General features: G+C 34.3%; 3 protein-coding genes across 6 annotated transcripts; all 3 read left to right on the forward strand.

Moving 5' to 3' along the window:
- Window positions 1–143: 143 nt before the first annotated feature.
- LOC100814484 (U1 small nuclear ribonucleoprotein 70 kDa) lies at window positions 144–4,957 on the forward strand. 3 transcript variants are annotated; one of them, XM_003537527.5, is made up of 10 exons: window positions 144–417; window positions 557–671; window positions 764–843; window positions 1,454–1,529; window positions 1,614–1,678; window positions 1,762–1,824; window positions 3,174–3,255; window positions 3,327–3,489; window positions 3,760–3,819; window positions 4,031–4,957. In XM_003537527.5, exons 1-10 carry the CDS (start codon window positions 310–312, stop codon window positions 4,665–4,667), a joined length of 1,449 nt encoding a protein of 482 aa, XP_003537575.1. In that variant the 5' UTR covers window positions 144–309; the 3' UTR covers window positions 4,668–4,957. The 3 variants fall into 3 exon arrangements, with proteins under 3 accessions (XP_003537575.1, XP_040862546.1, XP_040862545.1); XM_041006612.1 differs by having other exon boundaries at window positions 4,037–4,957; XM_041006611.1 differs by having other exon boundaries at window positions 1,454–1,678.
- A 3,660-nt stretch (window positions 4,958–8,617) lies between these two features.
- On the forward strand, window positions 8,618–10,613 carry LOC100817312 (sulfite exporter TauE/SafE family protein 3). The gene is made up of 5 exons (XM_026124519.2): window positions 8,618–9,026; window positions 9,463–9,684; window positions 9,924–10,017; window positions 10,184–10,324; window positions 10,424–10,613. The coding sequence occupies exons 1-5, from the start codon at window positions 8,970–8,972 to the stop codon at window positions 10,504–10,506; spliced, it is 597 nt and encodes a 198-aa protein (XP_025980304.1). The 5' UTR covers window positions 8,618–8,969; the 3' UTR covers window positions 10,507–10,613.
- Window positions 10,614–12,312: 1,699 nt separating this feature from the next.
- Window positions 12,313–18,941, forward strand: LOC100817842 (ATP-dependent DNA helicase DDM1). 2 transcript variants are annotated; one of them, XR_001383440.3, is made up of 16 exons: window positions 12,313–12,707; window positions 12,797–12,876; window positions 13,418–13,678; window positions 13,788–13,889; window positions 14,264–14,610; window positions 14,721–14,913; window positions 15,042–15,217; window positions 15,904–15,973; window positions 16,053–16,242; window positions 16,340–16,438; window positions 16,518–16,612; window positions 16,705–16,824; window positions 17,455–17,574; window positions 17,664–17,762; window positions 17,839–17,960; window positions 18,451–18,488. XR_001383440.3 is itself a non-coding variant. In XM_006590623.3 (16 exons), exons 2-16 carry the CDS (start codon window positions 12,805–12,807, stop codon window positions 18,685–18,687), a joined length of 2,292 nt encoding a protein of 763 aa, XP_006590686.1. In that variant the 5' UTR covers window positions 12,319–12,707; window positions 12,797–12,804; the 3' UTR covers window positions 18,688–18,941. The 2 variants fall into 2 exon arrangements, 1 of the variants encoding a protein (XP_006590686.1); XM_006590623.3 differs by having other exon boundaries at window positions 12,319–12,707; window positions 17,850–17,960; window positions 18,451–18,941.
- The last annotated feature ends 204 nt before the right edge of the window (window positions 18,942–19,145 follow it).

Genomic DNA, 19,145 nt, shown 5'->3' on the forward strand with positions numbered 1-19,145 from the left:
GGTAAACCAATCTAACAAGATTTCACACCAATACATAATTACCAGAAAAAATTAATATAGTTTTTAAGTATTTTTTTACCGAATATAATTTTTAAGTTACTTGTTATTATAAAAATGAACAAACTTAAAAACCCTTTTAGACTTACTCATATAAATAACTCAGGGCGGTGGCTATGTCAAACTGAGAACTAAGATCCCGCTGGCGGTTGGCGCAACCTTTCGATCTTCATCCAACGGGGCAACGTTGGATCTGCTGAACTGAACTTCTTTTTATATGCACTCTGTGATTTCACTCTGCTTCGCCATCCTATGGGGGACAACAACAGCAACAACGATGCCTTCATGCGCAACCAAAACGCCGCCGTTCAGGCCCGCACCAAAGCGCAGAACCGCTCCAACGTCCTTCAGCTCAAACTGGTCCCTCTCCAATCCCTTCTTCCCTTACAATTTTTTTCTTTTCTTTTCTGGATCTTAATTTTGGATTCTCGACCTAGCTAGGGTTTATCGCTGCGCTTGTTGAGATTGTAACACTAATTCGCGTTTGTTTGTTATGCAGATTGGACAGAGTCACCCAACCGGTCTCACAGCGAACCTGTTGAAGCTCTTCGAGCCTAGGCCTCCGTTGGAGTACAAGCCACCTCCGGAGAAACGAAAATGCCCACCGTTATCAGGTTTCGTAAATGATTCCGTTAGGTTTTCGCAATTTTCGTTGATTCTACTTTGTGTTTTAATTAATTGATATGCTTTTCTTTCTCTTTTGAAGGGATGGCACAATTTGTGAGCAAGTTTGCCGAGCCTGGCGAGCCAGAATACGCTCCACCTGTCCCAGAAACTGAGACTCCTGTAATCTTTAGTTCATTTTTGTCACCAATAACTGAGTTTTTGTGTATATGTTTTATTTACTTTGTGCGAGCGCTTTCTGATTCTGTTGAATGTTGATTATTGTTGAAACTACCTATTTGAATTGTGAAGCTTTGCTTTCTTTCTACTCTGAAACTGAGTGAAGGAGGGAGTGTGAATGTTGAGCTTTCTTCTGAATGGTGTCCCTCCGTAATTTGTCTATTTGCTTCGACGTGAGTTTATTGAGATGAAAATTTACTATGATGATTAGTATGTGGGTATGTGACAAATATTAATGCGGAACTGATATAATCAAATGTTAAGAGTCCTTGGTTGTGAGTAAATTTGATCTATTCGTTGCCTATGATGTATAGTTTAAGGTTTTACATGCATGATGGCTTTGTGGACAAAACGTTTTGTATTCCCTGCCTTTATGATCTTTTGTGTGGTAAATTAAATTTCTGTCTTCTGTGGTCATCCTTTGAAATGTCATTTTAGATTAGTTGTTACATGGTTTAAAAGTTGGTTCCCATCTCCCTAGCGGCCTAGCCCTGCAAAATGAAAATGAGAGTACACTGGTTATTATGGTTTTCATCCATTTTGATGAATGTAGGCACAAAAAAGAGCCAGAATACACAAGCTAAGGCTTGAGAAGGGAGCTGCAAAGGCTGCTGAGGAGCTTGAGAAATGTGATGAGTCCTATATTGCGAATTTGCTAATATTTCATGATTTTATGTTCTCTGGATGCCATTCTTATATTGGCTTCTATGCAGATGATCCACATAATGACCCAAATGTGTCGGGAGATCCATACAAGACATTGTTTGTGGCTAAACTCGTAAGTTGTATTTTCCAATGTAGTATTAGTGACACTTATTAGCGTATAGTTAGTCATATCTTTTTGTTGCTGTCTTCTAACAGAGTTACGAGACCACTGAGAGCAGAATCAAAAGGGAGTTTGAGTCATATGGTCCAATCAAACGGGTAGGTATTTTTTAATATCCCTGAGGGGATTCGGTAAGAGTTTCATTCGTATTTGGTTCTTTGTTTCTTGTATCTTCTGTTCAACATTTTCACAAGTTATGATCAACCCTCAAAATGTCTTTCTCACATACATACGTATACATATATATTTATATATCATGAACAACAAAATGCAAGCTATTTTTCAAAATATATTTTTTAAGTGAATATTCACAACAAAATGCAAGCTATTCTCCAGATAATTATATTGATATCAGTCTTTTTCATTAGCTAGCTAATTATGTTTCATACTTTGATTATCTGGAGAATGTAATTTTGTACAATGTACTTAAGTAAATCAGTTGGTTATATTGACTAACTTGATTGCTGGGCTGTTAATCAATCATGCATAGTTTTTTATCGTGTTCTGTTCAAATATTTAGGGATATATGCATCTTCCTAATTAAATTTATCATCCGTCATGGTGAGTGGTTTTGCAATGGTAACAACTGCATTTAGTGGCACCACCAACTTCCATAGAATGGATTTTTAGGTATTGGTTCCAGTTTCCACTTAGTTCCTCTGTTGATTTATGTGGATTAAGAGATCTTCTGAGGGCTTGGGTTCCTCTAGGAATTATGTTAGCAGTAGGTATAGTATCTAAGAATACATCCCTGGTAAGGGTGTGGTCTTCTTATTCTACAAATGGTAAATTATTCTAAAATTTCAACCAATCTGTACTCAAGTTCAAGTGCTTCCATCTGCCGTTAGCTGAATATTTAGTTGAGCAGAGCAATGATGAACATCGTGCCTTTTGTCCTTAGTTTTCAAACAAGAAAAGGAGACTGACCTCTTGTGTTCTTTTCTGCACTGGGTAAAATACAACTGGGAGTATTGCATTCTCTTCCTCTTCTGTTTAATTTCTTAACTAGCATATTTTTTATGTTAAATTTTATTGTTGGCTAAGGCTAGAGTATCTGTATCTATCAAAAACAAATCAGCAATTGAGAAGATGTCACTGTATTTTCTATATTACCTATAGTTGTTTTCTTTCTTTAAAATAATATCCCTGGTAAGGGGAACTAGTCAACAACTGGTTAATTGGCCTCAAATACATCAGTTTTTCTGCAACTATTGCTGGTGGTGATGCATCTCTCGATGGGAGCTTTGTGATTTAAAGGTGAGCACGGCTAATTAGGCATAGTGCCTGTCTGCCGTGCCATTTAAGAATATACCATTAGTCCTTTTTTTTTTGTAGTATTGTTAATTGTGAAATGAGGTAGTTTTGTTCATTATATTTTCTTTGCAGCTGAAGTCCAGAATTTTCTGTTCTGACTAGTCTTTCTTTTTTAAATTTTCTTATGATTTAGGTTCGATTAGTTGCTGACAAAGATATAAATAAGCCCAGGGGTTATGCTTTCATTGAGTATCTGCATACAAGAGACATGAAAGGTTGAGACTGATTGCTTAATTTGTTTATTATCACTACGGCTTTTAATTCACATCTTTGGTTAATTTTGCAGCTGCTTATAAACAAGCTGATGGTAGGAAAATTGATGGTAGAAGGGTGCTTGTGGATGTTGAGCGTGGGAGGACTGTTCCAAATTGGAGACCCCGTCGCTTAGGTGGTGGACTTGGTACCACTAGAGTTGGAGGTGAAGAAGTTAATCAGCGACATTCTGGGAGGTGATTGGTCTAATTGCAATCCTTTTAATAATTTTCATTCACTGTTGATCATGTGATTTTTCAAATAACTTGCCCTGGGATAACTGGTAGAAATTGAACTTCTATTCACTGTTTATTTGGCTTAATCAATACACTACTCATCACTCTCGGTTGCAAATTAATCCCCTTAGTTGCTCTTGTTGGAAGTCATCTGCACTGTAGACAATTTGTGTTATGCTTTTTCTGTTATATAGTTGAAGGGAAATTATGACTTGATTTTTCATTTTTCAGGGAGCAACAACAGTCTCGTTCTGAAGAACCGAGAGTGCGAGAGGACCGACACGCTGATAGGTAAGAAATAAGATATGTTTCTAGTTCAATTTTCTCTGGGTGTTGTCAACATCAATTGTTGGCCATAAATAACTCTTTCATGCTTGGGAATTTTTTATTGTTTCCTTGCATTGACTTCTGGTCATATAATTGAGAACTTTGAAATAATGTTCTTTCATCATATATTTTGCAAGTCATTTACTTTGATTATTGTTGGGCTGAGATCATCTAGAGACAGGGAAATATCACGTGAAAGAGGTAGGGACAAAGACAGAGAACGGGAGCGATCACGTGAACATTCTCATGAAAGGGTCAGGGATCGTGATCATAGGGAGGATAGGCACCACAGAGACCGGGATAGGAACAGGGACAGAGACCGAGACAGGGAAAGAGATAGAGATCGTGGGCGTGATCGAGATAGAACACGGGACCGTGATCGTGAGCGAGGGAGGGACCGTGATCGGGATCGAGAATATGATCGACATCGTGAGAGGGATAGAGATTATGAAGTTGGTGACCCTGATCGAGGACGCTCACGTGATAGGGAGTCTGATTATGATCGTGTTGAATCTAAACATGGGGAAAGGAATCATGACTATGAACCTGAGGATGATCGTGGTAGGCATAACCAGTATGAACATGGACGTAGGCATGCAGACCCTGATCATGACCCTGAGCGGTATGACCACTACAATCATGGAGATGACCATGGTGACCATTACAATCAGTATCGTGACCATGATGGGATGGAAGATGACTACCATGCTGGACGTGCAACATCTGAATCGCATGAAAAGGAGAGAAGTCATGATGTGGACCGTGAATATCAACGCTCAGAGAGATCACATTCCCGGGAGTATGATTATTAGGACTTGGGCATAGTTCTTCTCAACTTTGTTGGTAAGATTTTATAATTTGGTATGTTTACTTTTGAATCTTGCTCACCTGCCGGTATTGGTAGTTGTTGAATGGATTAAGGCACAGTGTGATCATTAAAAAGAAAACTGTAGCTGCTGCTATCCATATGGCCCATATTTGAAAGCTGCCTTTTGTCAACGTGGACTTGGACATCTAATATTGGTATTTGTTTGGCATTTGTGTTGTTTTCTTCTGACATTTTATGAAATTAAACATCTAATATTGGTATTTGATTTTGGCATTTGTGTGGGTTCCAAGTTTTATTTGGTCTGTTGATCTGTCTGAGTTTGTGTTTACAATACAGAGCTTCCAGCATTATTTGTCCGTTTTCTTACGTTGGACACCAATTAATTATGTGACAGAACTTCTTCCAGGGTTATTTGAGGTTTGATTTTGATCGTCTGATTCGGTTTCATTCGTAAAACCCAATCAAAAGCGATTATTGGAGCTGACAGTAGTGAAATTAGCTACTTTGATTTCAATTGCGTTTTGAAAACAAATGCCATGGAAATTAATAGATCTGGGTTGCTTATATGCAAGCAATCGGTTCTTGTATAAGAACTCAACTCTATTTGTTCCAATGGTTAACATAAGAACTTTAAGAGTTCATAAAAATTGAGTTAATCAACCAACTCCAGCGAAGAGACTGTTATATTCGTCTTTTTTTCATTATCGAGGAAATAGAAAGGTTAGAAAATAATTTATAATTTTTGAACTATACAAATAATTGTCGTAAGATTTATACTTTTCTCGTCTTTTCTATTAATTTTTATAAGTGTAATAGTTTATTATTCATATCTTTTACTACCAAAAATTTTCATTTTTACAAACTAAATAAGATAACACTTTTTATGTGAGCATTAAACTAAATAAGTGAGCATTTTCTTCTACCTTTTTCCTATCTTTTTCTCTTTTTATAAAAGCTTTTTCCTTTTGATATAGAGAAGAAATAAAAAAGAAAAGAAAAAAATCCAATAAAAAGATGATATTTAAATGGGTAAAAATAAGAAAAAAAATTGAGAAGTTTCTCTATTATTTGGACGGGGGAGAGATTAAAACAATAATTGTACGAAAATGTTTAATGTTAATTCAAAATTAAAATTAACTCAAAATTGAATTTTTATTTGATTATGTTTTCTGCTCATAAAATTATTTATTATCATTTTATTTTTTTAAAAAAATACAGATAATGAAAAGGAGAGAACTCTCTCATTTCACTCTAGTTTGTCTGAAGTTTTTTTTTATGGATCTAAAAAGATTTTTTATTTATTTCAACAGCAATAAGTTATTATATTATTTTATATCTCATCGTTTATTTTATTTTATTTCACTCTTTATTACACTCAAGCGAACAATACGTAAATGGACAGCAGAATATATCCAAAAATGCATGAAAGGAAGAGCGAACAATTTAAATATTAATTTTTAATAGATAATTATTCAATAAATAATAAATTTCACGACAATGTTTACTATTTATTTTCGCACATATTCGAATATGGCTGCAACATATTCGATTTTGGTAACGGTCTCATGGGATGAATAGAAAACTTGCTGGAGTCGTGCGCCTGTACCACGAGTTATCGGGGTTATATTTGGAAAAAAAACTACCGGATCACGCTTTTACTATACGCTTTCGTCTCACTTCCATCTCAGTTATGTGAAGAAACAACCCCACCATAATTATACACATTCCATTGTAACTTTGAACTCAACCGAACGAGTCAAAGTCTGTATTTCATCCATTTTCCTCGTTAAGAGTTACTTTCTTTTCTATGCTACGAAACGAACACAGTGTTAGAGTGATCCATGAAAGAGTGTTTTCAGTTTTTAAATATATATAATATATACGTAATACATAATTGATACACTGAAGGGTTGTGCTGAGATAAAGTGATCACAATTTTCGAAATGCCAAAATTATCATTATTATGCTATAAAACTCATAAATGTGGATAAGAAGATAATTTATTTGTTTTTTTTCTATCGTTCCATCTGAAATCCTCCAATATACGGGACTAAGGGTTGCTTGGGATGCTTCTCCTCCTGATTGTTATGTGGTAGTATGGAATGTGGATGCTTGTCTTGACTGATTACTAAATTATTATATCGTCTTCAAGTTTTTCATACAATATCATTGTTAACATTATCGGTGACTAACCATTCTCTACTTTCAAAGCACTGATGATATTTGCTAGTAAAAATTTGTACTTCATCTTTAAATTGTTTTTATTTTCTTTTTTAAATAATAAAATAAAAAATATAATCTCAACACTTTCCTATATACTATTTTAACTTCCCCAAACAATTTTTCTTTTAGTAATTGTTACATATGATGCTTCCTGCGAAATTGGTGGGTCTGTGTTGTTCCTCTTACACCCCGAGGGTAACAACCAATAATCAACAAGTACAAGGTTTTACTAGTATATATTTATCCTCTTTTCTGACAGTCTGTTACTGATAAAGTCTTCTAATTTACATATCCCTACCACCATTTTGGAGACCTTGACCTTCCAATGTAATTAATACTCTTTAATATATGATAATATTTTTCTAGACAAAAGAATGTAGTAGTGAACACACCACTTGGGTTGAGCTAAACTCAGCACAACAAGTAAATATCACCTAAATTTCAATAATACATTAAGATAAACTCTTTAATTATGTATTTATTCATCAAGTTGTCGTCACATATAAGAATGTATACCATGCATGAATTATACCATAAAATTTATTAGAATAAACTAAAAAAGTATTATGATAAATTTTTATCAAAAGCTCTTTAAAATAAATTTAAAAAGATAAGCCGAATGTAATATTAATATATTTAAGTAAACTCCCGTAAAATCTTCTAAATGTCTCCTAATAAGAGAAAATTGAGCTAAAAATACCCCCTTATACAATGTTCCAAAGTGGACTTTCATCCAACGCGAAATTCATATTTTGAAAACGTGGTTTCTACTTAACATTTCTTCTCTTTACAACAGAAGATCTTCATTCAACAATCTCAATAAGATAACTGTGTGAAAGCGTTAAATTTACGACTACAGGCATTGATCCAGGTCTGCGACCGCAAAAGCTTTGAATATACTACAAACTATTATCCACCATGGAAAAAAAAAATACAAGCCCCCAAAAAAAAAACTACCACAGTTGAATACAAACACGTACGATTTTGGCACAAATACGCTATTATATCAACCTTCGTTGAAGGGATAAATGTCTTTGTTAATTACACTTATGATATGCATATCTAATAGGGGGTAATAGAATGTAATATACAGATTTCGAAAAAGAATACAAGTATTAAATGAAATTAAATAAAATCCACTACAATTTATAGTGTCCAAATAATTGTAACTATTTTATTTCACTCTTTTCCATCATTCCAAAATCATCTAAGGAATCTAAATATATACCATGCTTCTTCCATGAAGCTTCCTCCGGGAAACTTCCATGTGTACGTACCATTCTCCTTAAGAGAATAATTCTTTGGACAGACAAGATGTATTACTTAACAGTGTGTAACTATAAGATGGCAGGTGTATCTGTTAAAAATGTTAGTATGACTCTAAACATATATAAAAATAAATTAAATATTAAAAGTATATTTGTTTGACTTGTCCAATGTGTGGAATGAGAAGTAAAAACTTGAAGCATAACCAACATTTGAACGTAGTAAATCATAACTTCTGTACTCAACTATTTTAATTTTGGTAATCTTTACATTGTGGTACTCTTTTTTAGTATAAATAAAAGTGACTTAACTGTAATTTTTAACTTTTCAGAATTGCTAAAACGTCAAAATATATAAAAAAATTCAAATTTATCAAGTGACATTGAGTCTAGTGGAAAAAATTAGTTTCTCAGTTCTCCCAACTAGCAAACCAAGATTCAAATCCCCCACTGAAATAGATGACAAAGTCAATAGAAATTAGTGGGCGTGTCTCAAACAGGATTTGCATGGAAAAAAATCAAATATAATTATTCTCCTTAATCATGTAATAAAAATGCCATTAATTTCGGTAACTATAATGCACGACATATAATATTTTTTTTATCAATTAGAGATATCAAACTATTGGTGAGCCACAACAGTAAACAGGAGCTGGTTTGTACTTGCCAAAACGACTATATAGCCGCAAATTGTTAATAATGCATTAAATAAGGATAAACTTTGATTTATCTTTCAAATTGATTCACCTGTTTCACTGTTTAAAATTTACTAAGTTGTGTTTAGTGAATGCATTTCTATGCAGGAATACAGCAAGCCCTGTTCCATCCATTTCTGGCTTCTTAATTTTTTGCAGGTAAGGTTACTTCTATACATATTTGGATACTACATGTCAGATGAATTTCAGCAATGAATTCTAGCTGTTTGACTTCTGACACCAGTTTGCTAAATCAATAAACCAGAGGATATGATCATATGGCATAAAATCGTCAGTGGAGTTGTTGTTGTAAGAATTCCAGACCAAGAGTTTGGCTGAAAAAAGTATAAGACAATTGCTAGCAAAATGTACCATTTCCAACAAATTGGACAGAAAGCACGAGATGCAACCTGAAAAAAATACAATAATAGTCACTTATTAATGTTAATGGAATTATTTTTTAATCTATGGCATAAAGGTTAATCCTACTTAGGAGCATTGATATTAAGTTAGCTTTAATATGTGTAAATTTCTGCAATTAACGTAATACCATGTGGCATCAAGGACTAAGTGATATTTGATATGCCAATTCAAGGTTCCTATCGCGGTCTCAGTTACACTTTTTGAAGCCATAGGCTTATACAAAGGAACTAGAGTGATTGCATCAAAAGGAAAGGAAGTTACCAATTGGAAGATTCATCAGATTTGTCTTTACTGTTCCACGGGAATAATGGCTGGTATGGTTGGTGGACTGCTTGGTCTAGGAGGTGGTTTCATTTTGGGGCCATTGTTTCTAGAATTGGGAATTCCTCCTCAGGTACTAACCCTCTTCATTCTTGTTTTTTTATCGGTAAATATTAGTTGTTAATTATTAATTTTTCGTTAACCGAGAGAATCTAACCTGCGACCTTTCTCTCTCTCCCTTCTCCTTTTACCACCCAACCAACCTTATAACTTCTCCTCTTCACCTTTCTTGTGTATTTACCATCTTAAGAATTTCCCAAGAACAATGTCACAAGAAAAATGTGAGTTTGACAAATGTATTCTTTGTTGCAGGTAGCAAGTGCTACATCAACTTTTGCCATGGTTTTTTCATCCTCCATGTCCGTGGTGCAATACTACTTGTTGGATCGTTTCCCAGTACCTTATGGTAAGTAGCAATAACAAAAATCTTGAACAAAATCCGGAATATACCAACAAGTTTATTTGTTGCTAGTAGCGTTAGTTGCATCACACATGGGTTTTTATAGTCTATTTGTTGCTGATTTTATTAACATCTAAGTTATTGATTTTGATTTTTTACCTCTTTGTTGCAGCTTCCTACTTTGCATTGGTTGCAACCATAGCTGCCTTCACTGGCCAGCATGTGGTGAGAAAAGTAATTGTAGTTCTTGGCCGAGCATCCATCATCATCTTCATATTAGCATTGACCATTTTCATCAGCGCAATCAGTTTAGGTACTTTCTATGGTTCAAATTGGAATACATAGATTTTTGTTTCATTATTTTGTTTCTTTCAAATATGCTTATTTCCTCTGTATTATGCATGTATGACAGGTGGAGTGGGAATAGAGAACATAATTGAAAAGATAGAAAGTCATGAGTATATGGGCTTTGAAGATCTTTGCGCTCTGTCTTAGGTGTGCCTTATTAGTATTAGCATATAGAATAACATTATTCAAATTGGTGACATGGTCACCTATTTGTTCATTTGAATTCAAGTAAAGAAAAGACTGTGAGTTTTAAATTATATTACTTCATTATCTATTCTGCAATGGCTGGCTGCGTCGTATTTTTGTCATCTCAATGTTGATGTCAAGTGTTTCACTTTGAGTTCTGAAAAATGATTTTAAATTGTTGTTTAAAGATAAAAATATGAAGGAATAATGTGCCACGAAACGAAGCACTGGGGTATATTCTCTAATAATGTAGACAGCGCATCTGACAGTTATGGGCTATGAATGATGGAAATAAATTTTTGGCTTTGCTAATTTATGGGTTTATACCTTGATGAAAGTGAACACATGTAGTCCACCGAAATTCGTCTATGTGATGAGGTGATGACTCTCTTTTGTATGTTAAACAAAAACACTTAAGAATGTCTTTAGTTTATACCTTCTGATTCAACAATAAATCAAACATACACTAATTAAAATAAAATCCTATTTAAAGTGACGAATTGTTCATGAATCTCAATCATGATAATGAATGAAATAAAGTAGAAAAGGGTTTTGGATATTACAAATTCAGAAAAAAGGAAAGTTTGAATTAATTTATAAATAGCTATATTCTACTGCCCATTCATAAAAAATAGCTATATTATTTGTATAATAATTTCTATACCATCTTTGAGCGCATACTTCTTCTTTTTTTCATTTTTATCTCTCACTTTACTGTATAGACTTTTGTAAAGAAAATATTATTTCTCTTATAAGTTTTTTGTTAAACAAACAAAAAAAAATTATTTAATATAGGTTATCTTTTTATTAATAGAGATTAAATTTAAAAGAAACAGTCGTTCCCATACTCAAGGGAGGAGCAAATCACAGTAATAAATTCTTATTTTGTTTACACGGACAAAGAAAACGTATGATGTTATAGATTGGCCTTGTTTTCTTCTTAGCTTAAGACTCAAATTCTCTCTTAACAAATGTCTACTTTAGTCACACTCCATCCTCTTCATCTCTCTCCAAATATTTTCAACTTCTCTCTCTTAAAATCTTCTATCCCATTTGAAATTATATTTATAGGCAAATAACTTTTTGTGGCCATTGAAGGGGAGTTGTCCATGTATTTTGAGTTTTGAATCAGCCAGTTACAAAATTCTTGCTTCATGTATTGTTTACTCGTTGTTTTTTGGGATCTTGTATTCTCTTTATGAGTGTTATATAAACACCATTCTGATTAATGGATTGGAGTGCCATCGAGCTCAAATTTTTAGTATGTAGCATTACCTGTATGCGAACATTATTTCTTCAATTAGAAAAATAATTCATTATTATTGAAAATCTTCAAAAAGTCAGGTTATTAACATTCTAATGACCTCTATGAACAACTTTCCAAGCATGCTTTTCAATTGGAATAATCACTTCTAAAAATTATTTTCCTTCACATGTTCCTTCTGATCGAGAACAAACTTGTTATTGTAATAGGTGGTTCATCGACAGTTAGAATAGAAAATCTATAAATAGGAAATATATTGTAGTCATTTTTTTAGTTGTAACTTTTTTCTAACTTTTTTTTTATGACATTATACTATTGTCTTTTACATCTCCATTTATGTATCTCTTTTGTTTTTTTCTTTTTCTTAAGATGTCTATTACCATGAAGATGACCATGCATTATTTGGATATAAGAGAGCAATTTGTTTTGGAAAATGCAAGTTTGAAAAAGTGGGAAGAAAGCAACGAGCCAAAAATGCAGCCAATCACAGCACGCGTCACCCCTTTTTCACGAAATTTGGGAACCAAATGGACAACACACCGCTGGTTAGCATTTGCCGCAGCATGGGCCTTTCTTTCAGAAACGACCTTACTCAATGCTTCAGACACGACTCAAGTCAAAGTCAACAAACACAAACAGGTTTTGATAGTAAATATCGCCAAAACCCGGGGCCAATAATTCAATTCCACTTTCCCGCCCAATCCCATGCCCCATCAATACAATTAAACCAAAAATATATAATAATAAACTCCCCTCTCTCTCTCTCTCCTTTGACACTATTTTCATTTTCCCCGGTCCTTTCTTCCTCCCAACCTCTCTGCAACCTCATTGCCTCAACTCATCCATTTTCGTTTTCCCCATTCTGCCCTTTCCATTTCTTCACCGTTTCCTCTACCAGGTATTACATCGCAACCCTAACACCGTTATTTTTTTTATTATTTATTTATTTTTTAAAGTTTCTGTTCGGTGATTGTGCTCTGCGTTTAGGGTTTGAAATGGAGGCGAAGAACAAAGTGAAGATCGATGATTCTACAGCGGAGTCTCCAACTTCGGTCCTTGAAGACGAGGTATGTTCTTCTGTGCCTCTCTTTCTTCCTCGAACGATGATAAGCGTTTTTGAAGAGTGAACATCGAAAAATGCAGATGCTTCTCTCACTCCGTTACACTCACACTCAACGTGCTCTTGATGCTTATGCTTCGTTTGGAATGTATTTTTGATTAAATGTAACGCGCGTTATGTATTGTAAGCTTTATTTGAACGGTTATTTTACGGAACCGCGTTTGGTGCCTCAAAGTAGTGTTAAAACTTTTTTTTTTTCGTTTTTTGTTCTTGTTCTGCTGATTGAGTGATAGATTTTTTTTTTGTTATTTTTTTAATTAACATTGACGCGCATAATGTAATGTAAGCTTCAAATGAACGGTTATTTTAGGGAACCGCGTATTAGTGTTGTCGTCGTTTTGTGCTACAAACTAGTCTTAAAACTTGTGTCGTTTTTGTTTTTGTTATGCTGATAGGGGTTTATTCTGTTTTTGTTATATTTTTTTGGAGTGAATTGGTTTTAATGTGTGTTGCTTGCCTTTTCGTTCCTAATTTTTTCAAATGGAAAGGCTGTCTGTGCCCCAAAAGAAGAAGTTAAGTTGGAGGAAGAAGTGACTGCAGACATCAAAGATGATGGGACCTCTCTTATATCGAAAACAATGGTGGAGGAGGAAGAGAATTTAATTGAAGCTAGGATGAAGGAAGAGGAGGTACAGTGTGAGGAGGTACCTGACCTTAATGACACACAGTTTAACAAATTGGATGAGCTTTTGACTCAAACCAAACTGTACTCTGAGTTTCTGCTGGAGAAAATGGACGACATCACACTTGTAATTTTTAACCCTCTTTGCTTCTTTTTTTTTTCTGTGATAACTTTTTACACGTGTTGATTTGTTGTTCTTGTTGCATCATTCTTATTCTTTGAATATTTGTTGCTAGGCTGTGGGTGAACAAGAGAATAGGGAAGAGCAAGAGAGCAATCCTTCTGCAAAGAAGAAGGGCTGTGGATCAAAAAGAAAAGCTGCTTCCCAGTACAATACTGTAAGTACATTGTGCTCTGTCGCATCTTTATTGTTTTCACATAACCTGTCAGATTATTGTATATGATGAGGTTATATATATAGATGTAAAAGTGGCATTTTAGTTCAGCTTGTTTTTTTTACTATTAGTGAGATGTATAGTTTGACTTTGAGACGTGATATCTCTTATCTTTGTGTGCTAGAGCAAGTTGGTAAAATGTTATTTGACCATTGGTTTTAAGTTCATGAAATGCCATCATTTCTCTTCCTTTGCTCTCTAAGCAAGGTTTTAAACAGGCACATTTCTTTTTATTATATTCTATTAATTTGTAATGCTTGCATCTAGTTTGAGTTATTTTAATCATTAGCATGTTTTCATGTTTGGAATTACTTTAGAGGAAGGCCAAAAAGGCAGTCACTGCCATGCTGACAAGATCAGAAGAAAGTGAGAAGACTGAGGATACGAACATGACTGAGGAAGAAAGAGTTGAGAAAGAGCAAAAAGAGCTCATGCCCTTACTGACAGGTGGAAAATTGAAGACTTATCAACTGAAGGGTGTAAAGTGGTTGATTTCCTTGTGGCAAAATGGATTGAATGGGATTCTTGCTGATCAAATGGGTCTTGGGAAGACAATCCAAACGATTGGATTTCTCTCACATCTAAAAGCAAAAGGTCTGGATGGGCCATACATGATAATTGCTCCTCTATCAACCCTCTCAAACTGGGTGAACGAGATTTCTAGGTAGATAGGAAAATGATTTGTTGAAGATGTTGGCTGCTTAATTATTATATAATAATTATTATGCATGCTTTTATATTTTGGTGATCATTAGTTTTAATAAATGTAAATAGGTTTGCACCATCACTCCCTGCTGTTATCTACCATGGTGACAAGAAACAGAGAGATGAGATCCGGAGGAAACATATGCCTACTAGAACAATTGGCCCGGAATTTCCCATAGTCATAACTTCTTATGAGATTGCTTTAAATGATGCCAAGAAATATTTCAGGTCATACAATTGGAAATATATTGTTGTTGATGAGGTAAATAAATTCACTTGAATGTGCAAAAAGTTTCTGTTTAGTTCAATGTATTTACTCAGTAATGCTCTAATTAATAGTCTGTAATCTGTATGCTTCTGTTGTTCTAACTAGATTTTTCTCATTTAAAGGGACACAGACTCAAAAACTCACAATGCAAATTAGTGAAGGCATTGAAATTCATAAATGTTGAAAACAAGCTTCTTTTAACTGGAACTCCTCTTCAGAATAACTTGGCTGAACTATGGTCTCTGTTGAACTTCATTTTGCCTGATATTTTTGCATCCCTTGAAGAGTTTGAGTCATGGTTAGTATCCTTTGCTTATTTGTTATTTAAGATCATGCTTTTCTTTTCTGCAGTTGTCATCTGATGATGTGCCAACTCTTAATTGAGACTGTTGAAAATCTAATGCCCTTAAATGTTTTCAAGATTGTGTTTTATTTTGAGGAGAACAAAGCTTTTTACACTGTGACTGTAGCATATTGAAGGGAAATAATTTGCCCAATTCCTCTATATTTCAATAATTTTTTACCTGTTTGATATTATTATGAAGTTAATGAATTTGTTTCAATGATGTTTCCTCAATTTTAATGTCCTTTTCTCTTGAATCTTATGTCCTACCCCTACTACCCCCACTACCCCCCACTTCTGCTTGCTTGTATAGTCTGTTTTTCTTTCAAACCCAGTTGTTACTTGTGACATTGTTGTTATGTTGCTCTTCTCTATATGATCAATAGTTGTTTCTGTGAGATTACATCTCGATATTATTCCTGATATTGTATTTATTATTAGTTATTCTATCTCCTATTAATCAGTAATTGATTGATATTGTAATCTATACTGATTCCTTTTTCCATATTATAAATAGACATGAAGTGTGGTCTACTTTGACACACAACATTACAGTAAAGCACTGTTATAGTTTCTATGTCATTTGGCAATATTTGTATGCCTTGGTTTTTATTTCTTTTGTACAATTAAATTCCTTGTAGGTTTAATCTGTCAGGGAAGTGCAATAATGAAGCAACTAAGGAAGAACTGGAAGAGAAACGAAGATCCCAAGTATGCACCCTAAGCTTGCTTTTGTACTAGTCCATTCTAATATGAATTGGAAGGCTAAACATGAACTAGTCACATGCAGGTTGTAGCAAAGCTTCATGCCATTCTTCGGCCCTTTCTTCTACGTAGGATGAAATCTGATGTTGAGATTATGTTGCCGCGGAAAAAGGAGATTATTATCTATGCAAACATGACTGAGCATCAGAAGAATTTGCAGGATCATTTAGTTAATAAGACGTTGGGGAACTATTTGAAAGAAAATATGTCAAGTGGTAAGATTTGCTTCCATTTTTTGCTACCACATTGCAACTTGATTTCTTATACCCTCATTGTATGAGTGTTGATCTGTATTGTACTGCTTTACTGCAGGACTTTCTGTTCCTGCAATTATGATTCGTAATTTGGCTATTCAACTTAGGAAGGTGTGTAACCATCCTGATCTCCTTGAGTCAGCATTTGATGATTCATGTAAGTATCACACAATTGAGTGGCTTTATTGGTTTCATGATCCATTAATCTGAACTAAGATATGTTGCTTTCTTTATAGATTTGTATCCTCCTTTGGAAGAGATAGTTGGACAATGTGGAAAATTCCATTTGCTTGATCGATTGCTGCAACGTTTATTTTCAAGGAATCACAAAGTATGCTTTGCAGTACTTTGCCTTTGTCTTTCCACTTCCTCCTGTTACTAAGCTGCTACTTACATGCAGTTGCATTTGCTAATTGTTATCAGGTTCTTATCTTCAGTCAGTGGACTAAAGTGTTAGATATAATGGATTATTATTTTAGTGAAAAAGGCTTTGCAGTTTGCAGGATTGATGGTAGTGTGAAACTGGAAGAGAGGAAACAACAGGTTTGTACCCATGCATGAATAACACAATCAGATAATTCAAGTTACTTTTTTGATATTTTCTTTTCATCTTTTCTGGTTATTGTATTTTATTTTAGGCCTTGAATATTTGATATTGCATAGCCCTTCAGCTTCTTCAAATGTTGTCTTTTTAAGTGACTATTGGGCTGTGCCTTTTTTTTTCAAGTGCTTTGCTTATTGAAAAGATGTTTAAAACTTTTATGATAGATGCAATTTTAGGAAGAAAAAGAAAAGTTTGTGTTTTTCTTGAAAGCTATAAAGAGTAGCTTCTGAACGAAATGCTATATCATAAAAGCACTGTCTTTTTGAAGATTTCACATGTATCCTAGATAACCAAGAGATTTTTACAGTTGTCATGTGATCATATCTTAAATATATAGATGATGGGCTTTCGCTGAAGCATTATTGGCCATTTCCATTTTTTAGTTAGCATAGTATTTGTAGATTAGGAAGCTTTTAATTTAAGTCTGTTTTGAACATGAATGCTGATTGCAATATACTTGTGTTATTATTTGATGTTCTATTTGCAAATATTGTTCTTAATGACTAGTCGTGGATTGAAGTGCCTAAATTTAAGTCTAGTTCATTGATAACTCTTCTGCTCATGAACAGATCCAGGACTTCAATGATGTAAATAGCAATTGTAGAGTTTTTCTTCTTTCTACTAGGGCTGGTGGGTTGGGAATCAATCTCACTGTAGCTGATACATGCATTCTTTATGACAGTGACTGGGTAATTTTTGACATTTTCCTTGTTCTGCATTTTATCTATTTGCTCTACAATGTTTAATTTATAATCCACACGTATGTGTTGAATTCCAGAATCCTCAAATGGATTTACAAGCCATGGATAGATGTCATAGAATAGGCCAAACTAAACCTGTTCATGTTTACAGGCTCTCAACTGCCCAATCTATAGAGGTACTTGGCAATATTGTATATTGGCCTCAATCTGTAGTGTAACTAGTGGATTGTTATGTTAAGGTGGATATGACAGTCTATTTACAGGGTCGCATGTTGAAAAGAGCTTTCAGCAAATTGAAGCTTGAGCATGTAGTGATTGAGAAAGGACAATTTCATCAAGAACGTACAAAACCTGCCAGTATGGATGAAATTGAGGTTTATATTTTAGCAGTTGCTTCCTAATGATTTTTTATTTTTTATTTTCTACCATCATGTTTTGATTAAAATAGAAACAAATTTGTTGTCAAGTGTGCTAGCATGTCTTTGATGTTGAAAGATTTTGATTGTCAACTTTATCTTTTTTACATGCCCAAAAAATCAATTTTTTGTTGGCCTGATTAGATGAACATGCAGATCATTAAATGATTAATTAGTCTCGTTAGTCTCATGTATTAAAACTTGTACACCTCAGCTTACAATTTACCAACGTGGGGATTTGCTTGTCTGATCATTAGTCAGTCACTAGATTGTGTTGTATCCCTATTTGCTTAGGGTAAATGGATCGGCTTAATCTAAATTTTACTGGAAATATGAAGTGATGGGGACAATCCAAAATTTGGCACTTGCATCGTTTATTGAGATTTATTTGTTTGAGTGTTGCCTTTACCTTATTTTAATTTGTTGTTTGTGCATGATCGAATTTTAGGAAGATGATGTTTTGGCATTGCTTCGTGATGAAGAAACAGCCGAAGATAAAAAGATACATACAGATATTAGTGATGAAGACCTGGAGAAGCTCTTGGATCGCAGTGATCTTATAGTCAACGACTCAAACGATGATAACTTCAAAGCTCCAGTCAGTGCCTTTCCTCTTAAAGGGCCGGGGTGGGAGGTGGTGATTCCAACTGCGACTGGGGGCATGCTCTCTACTCTTAACTGCTAGTTTCTTGTCACTATTTATGGCCGGAGTATAAAAAACTTGCTTTTTGTGGTATAAGATGGAATGGCTTTTTGAAACATTCTTTTATGTCACGGTGGTAATGCCCTGGATGGCATTCATTTTTTGTAGATGCTTCTAACGGAACTATGTTTAGAAATGAAGCTACTCTGGATATGTTTTTTGCGAGTTGGAATTGAACATTCTACTTGTGTAGTGGCGAAAGTGAATTGGTTTGGATACAATAAACCTTAATTTAACAGTTTATTTTCTTCTATGAAATTAATTCAAGATATTAACAAATCAAAAAATGCTAACCTTAATATAGGTTGTCTACTATTAACTTGGCAAAGCTTATGATTAAGGTGGGTTTACTAGTTTCCTTCTTTAACTTTGCCCTGAATTCAGTCGTAAGTCTTTCATGCACAAAATCATCAATTTTGAAAATATACTGAGAAGTAAGA

This window comes from Glycine max, chromosome 11, assembly GCF_000004515.6.
Source record: "Glycine max cultivar Williams 82 chromosome 11, Glycine_max_v4.0, whole genome shotgun sequence".
In the NCBI taxonomy this organism is placed as follows: Eukaryota; Viridiplantae; Streptophyta; class Magnoliopsida; order Fabales; family Fabaceae; genus Glycine; species Glycine max.

Bases quoted from the DNA above. Each gene is read 5' to 3' on its own strand.
- LOC100814484 (XM_041006611.1), top strand. From the start codon at position 310: ATGGGGGACAACAACAGCAACAACGATGCCTTCATGCGCAACCAAAAC. The intron at 1,679-1,761 runs GTAAGTTGTATT...GTCTTCTAACAG, and splicing joins CATTGTTTGTGGCTAAACTC to AGTTACGAGACCACTGAGAG. The intron at 3,256-3,326 runs GTTGAGACTGAT...TTAATTTTGCAG, and splicing joins GCATACAAGAGACATGAAAG to CTGCTTATAAACAAGCTGAT.
- LOC100817842 (XM_006590623.3), top strand. From the start codon at position 12,805: ATGGAGGCGAAGAACAAAGTGAAGATCGATGATTCTACAGCGGAGTCT. The intron at 13,890-14,263 runs GTAAGTACATTG...GAATTACTTTAG, and splicing joins CTGCTTCCCAGTACAATACT to AGGAAGGCCAAAAAGGCAGT. The intron at 16,825-17,454 runs GTTTGTACCCAT...GCTCATGAACAG, and splicing joins TGGAAGAGAGGAAACAACAG to ATCCAGGACTTCAATGATGT.
- LOC100817312 (XM_026124519.2), top strand. From the start codon at position 8,970: ATGCAGGAATACAGCAAGCCCTGTTCCATCCATTTCTGGCTTCTTAAT. The intron at 9,685-9,923 runs GTACTAACCCTC...TCTTTGTTGCAG, and splicing joins AATTGGGAATTCCTCCTCAG to GTAGCAAGTGCTACATCAAC. The intron at 10,018-10,183 runs GTAAGTAGCAAT...TCTTTGTTGCAG, and splicing joins TCGTTTCCCAGTACCTTATG to CTTCCTACTTTGCATTGGTT.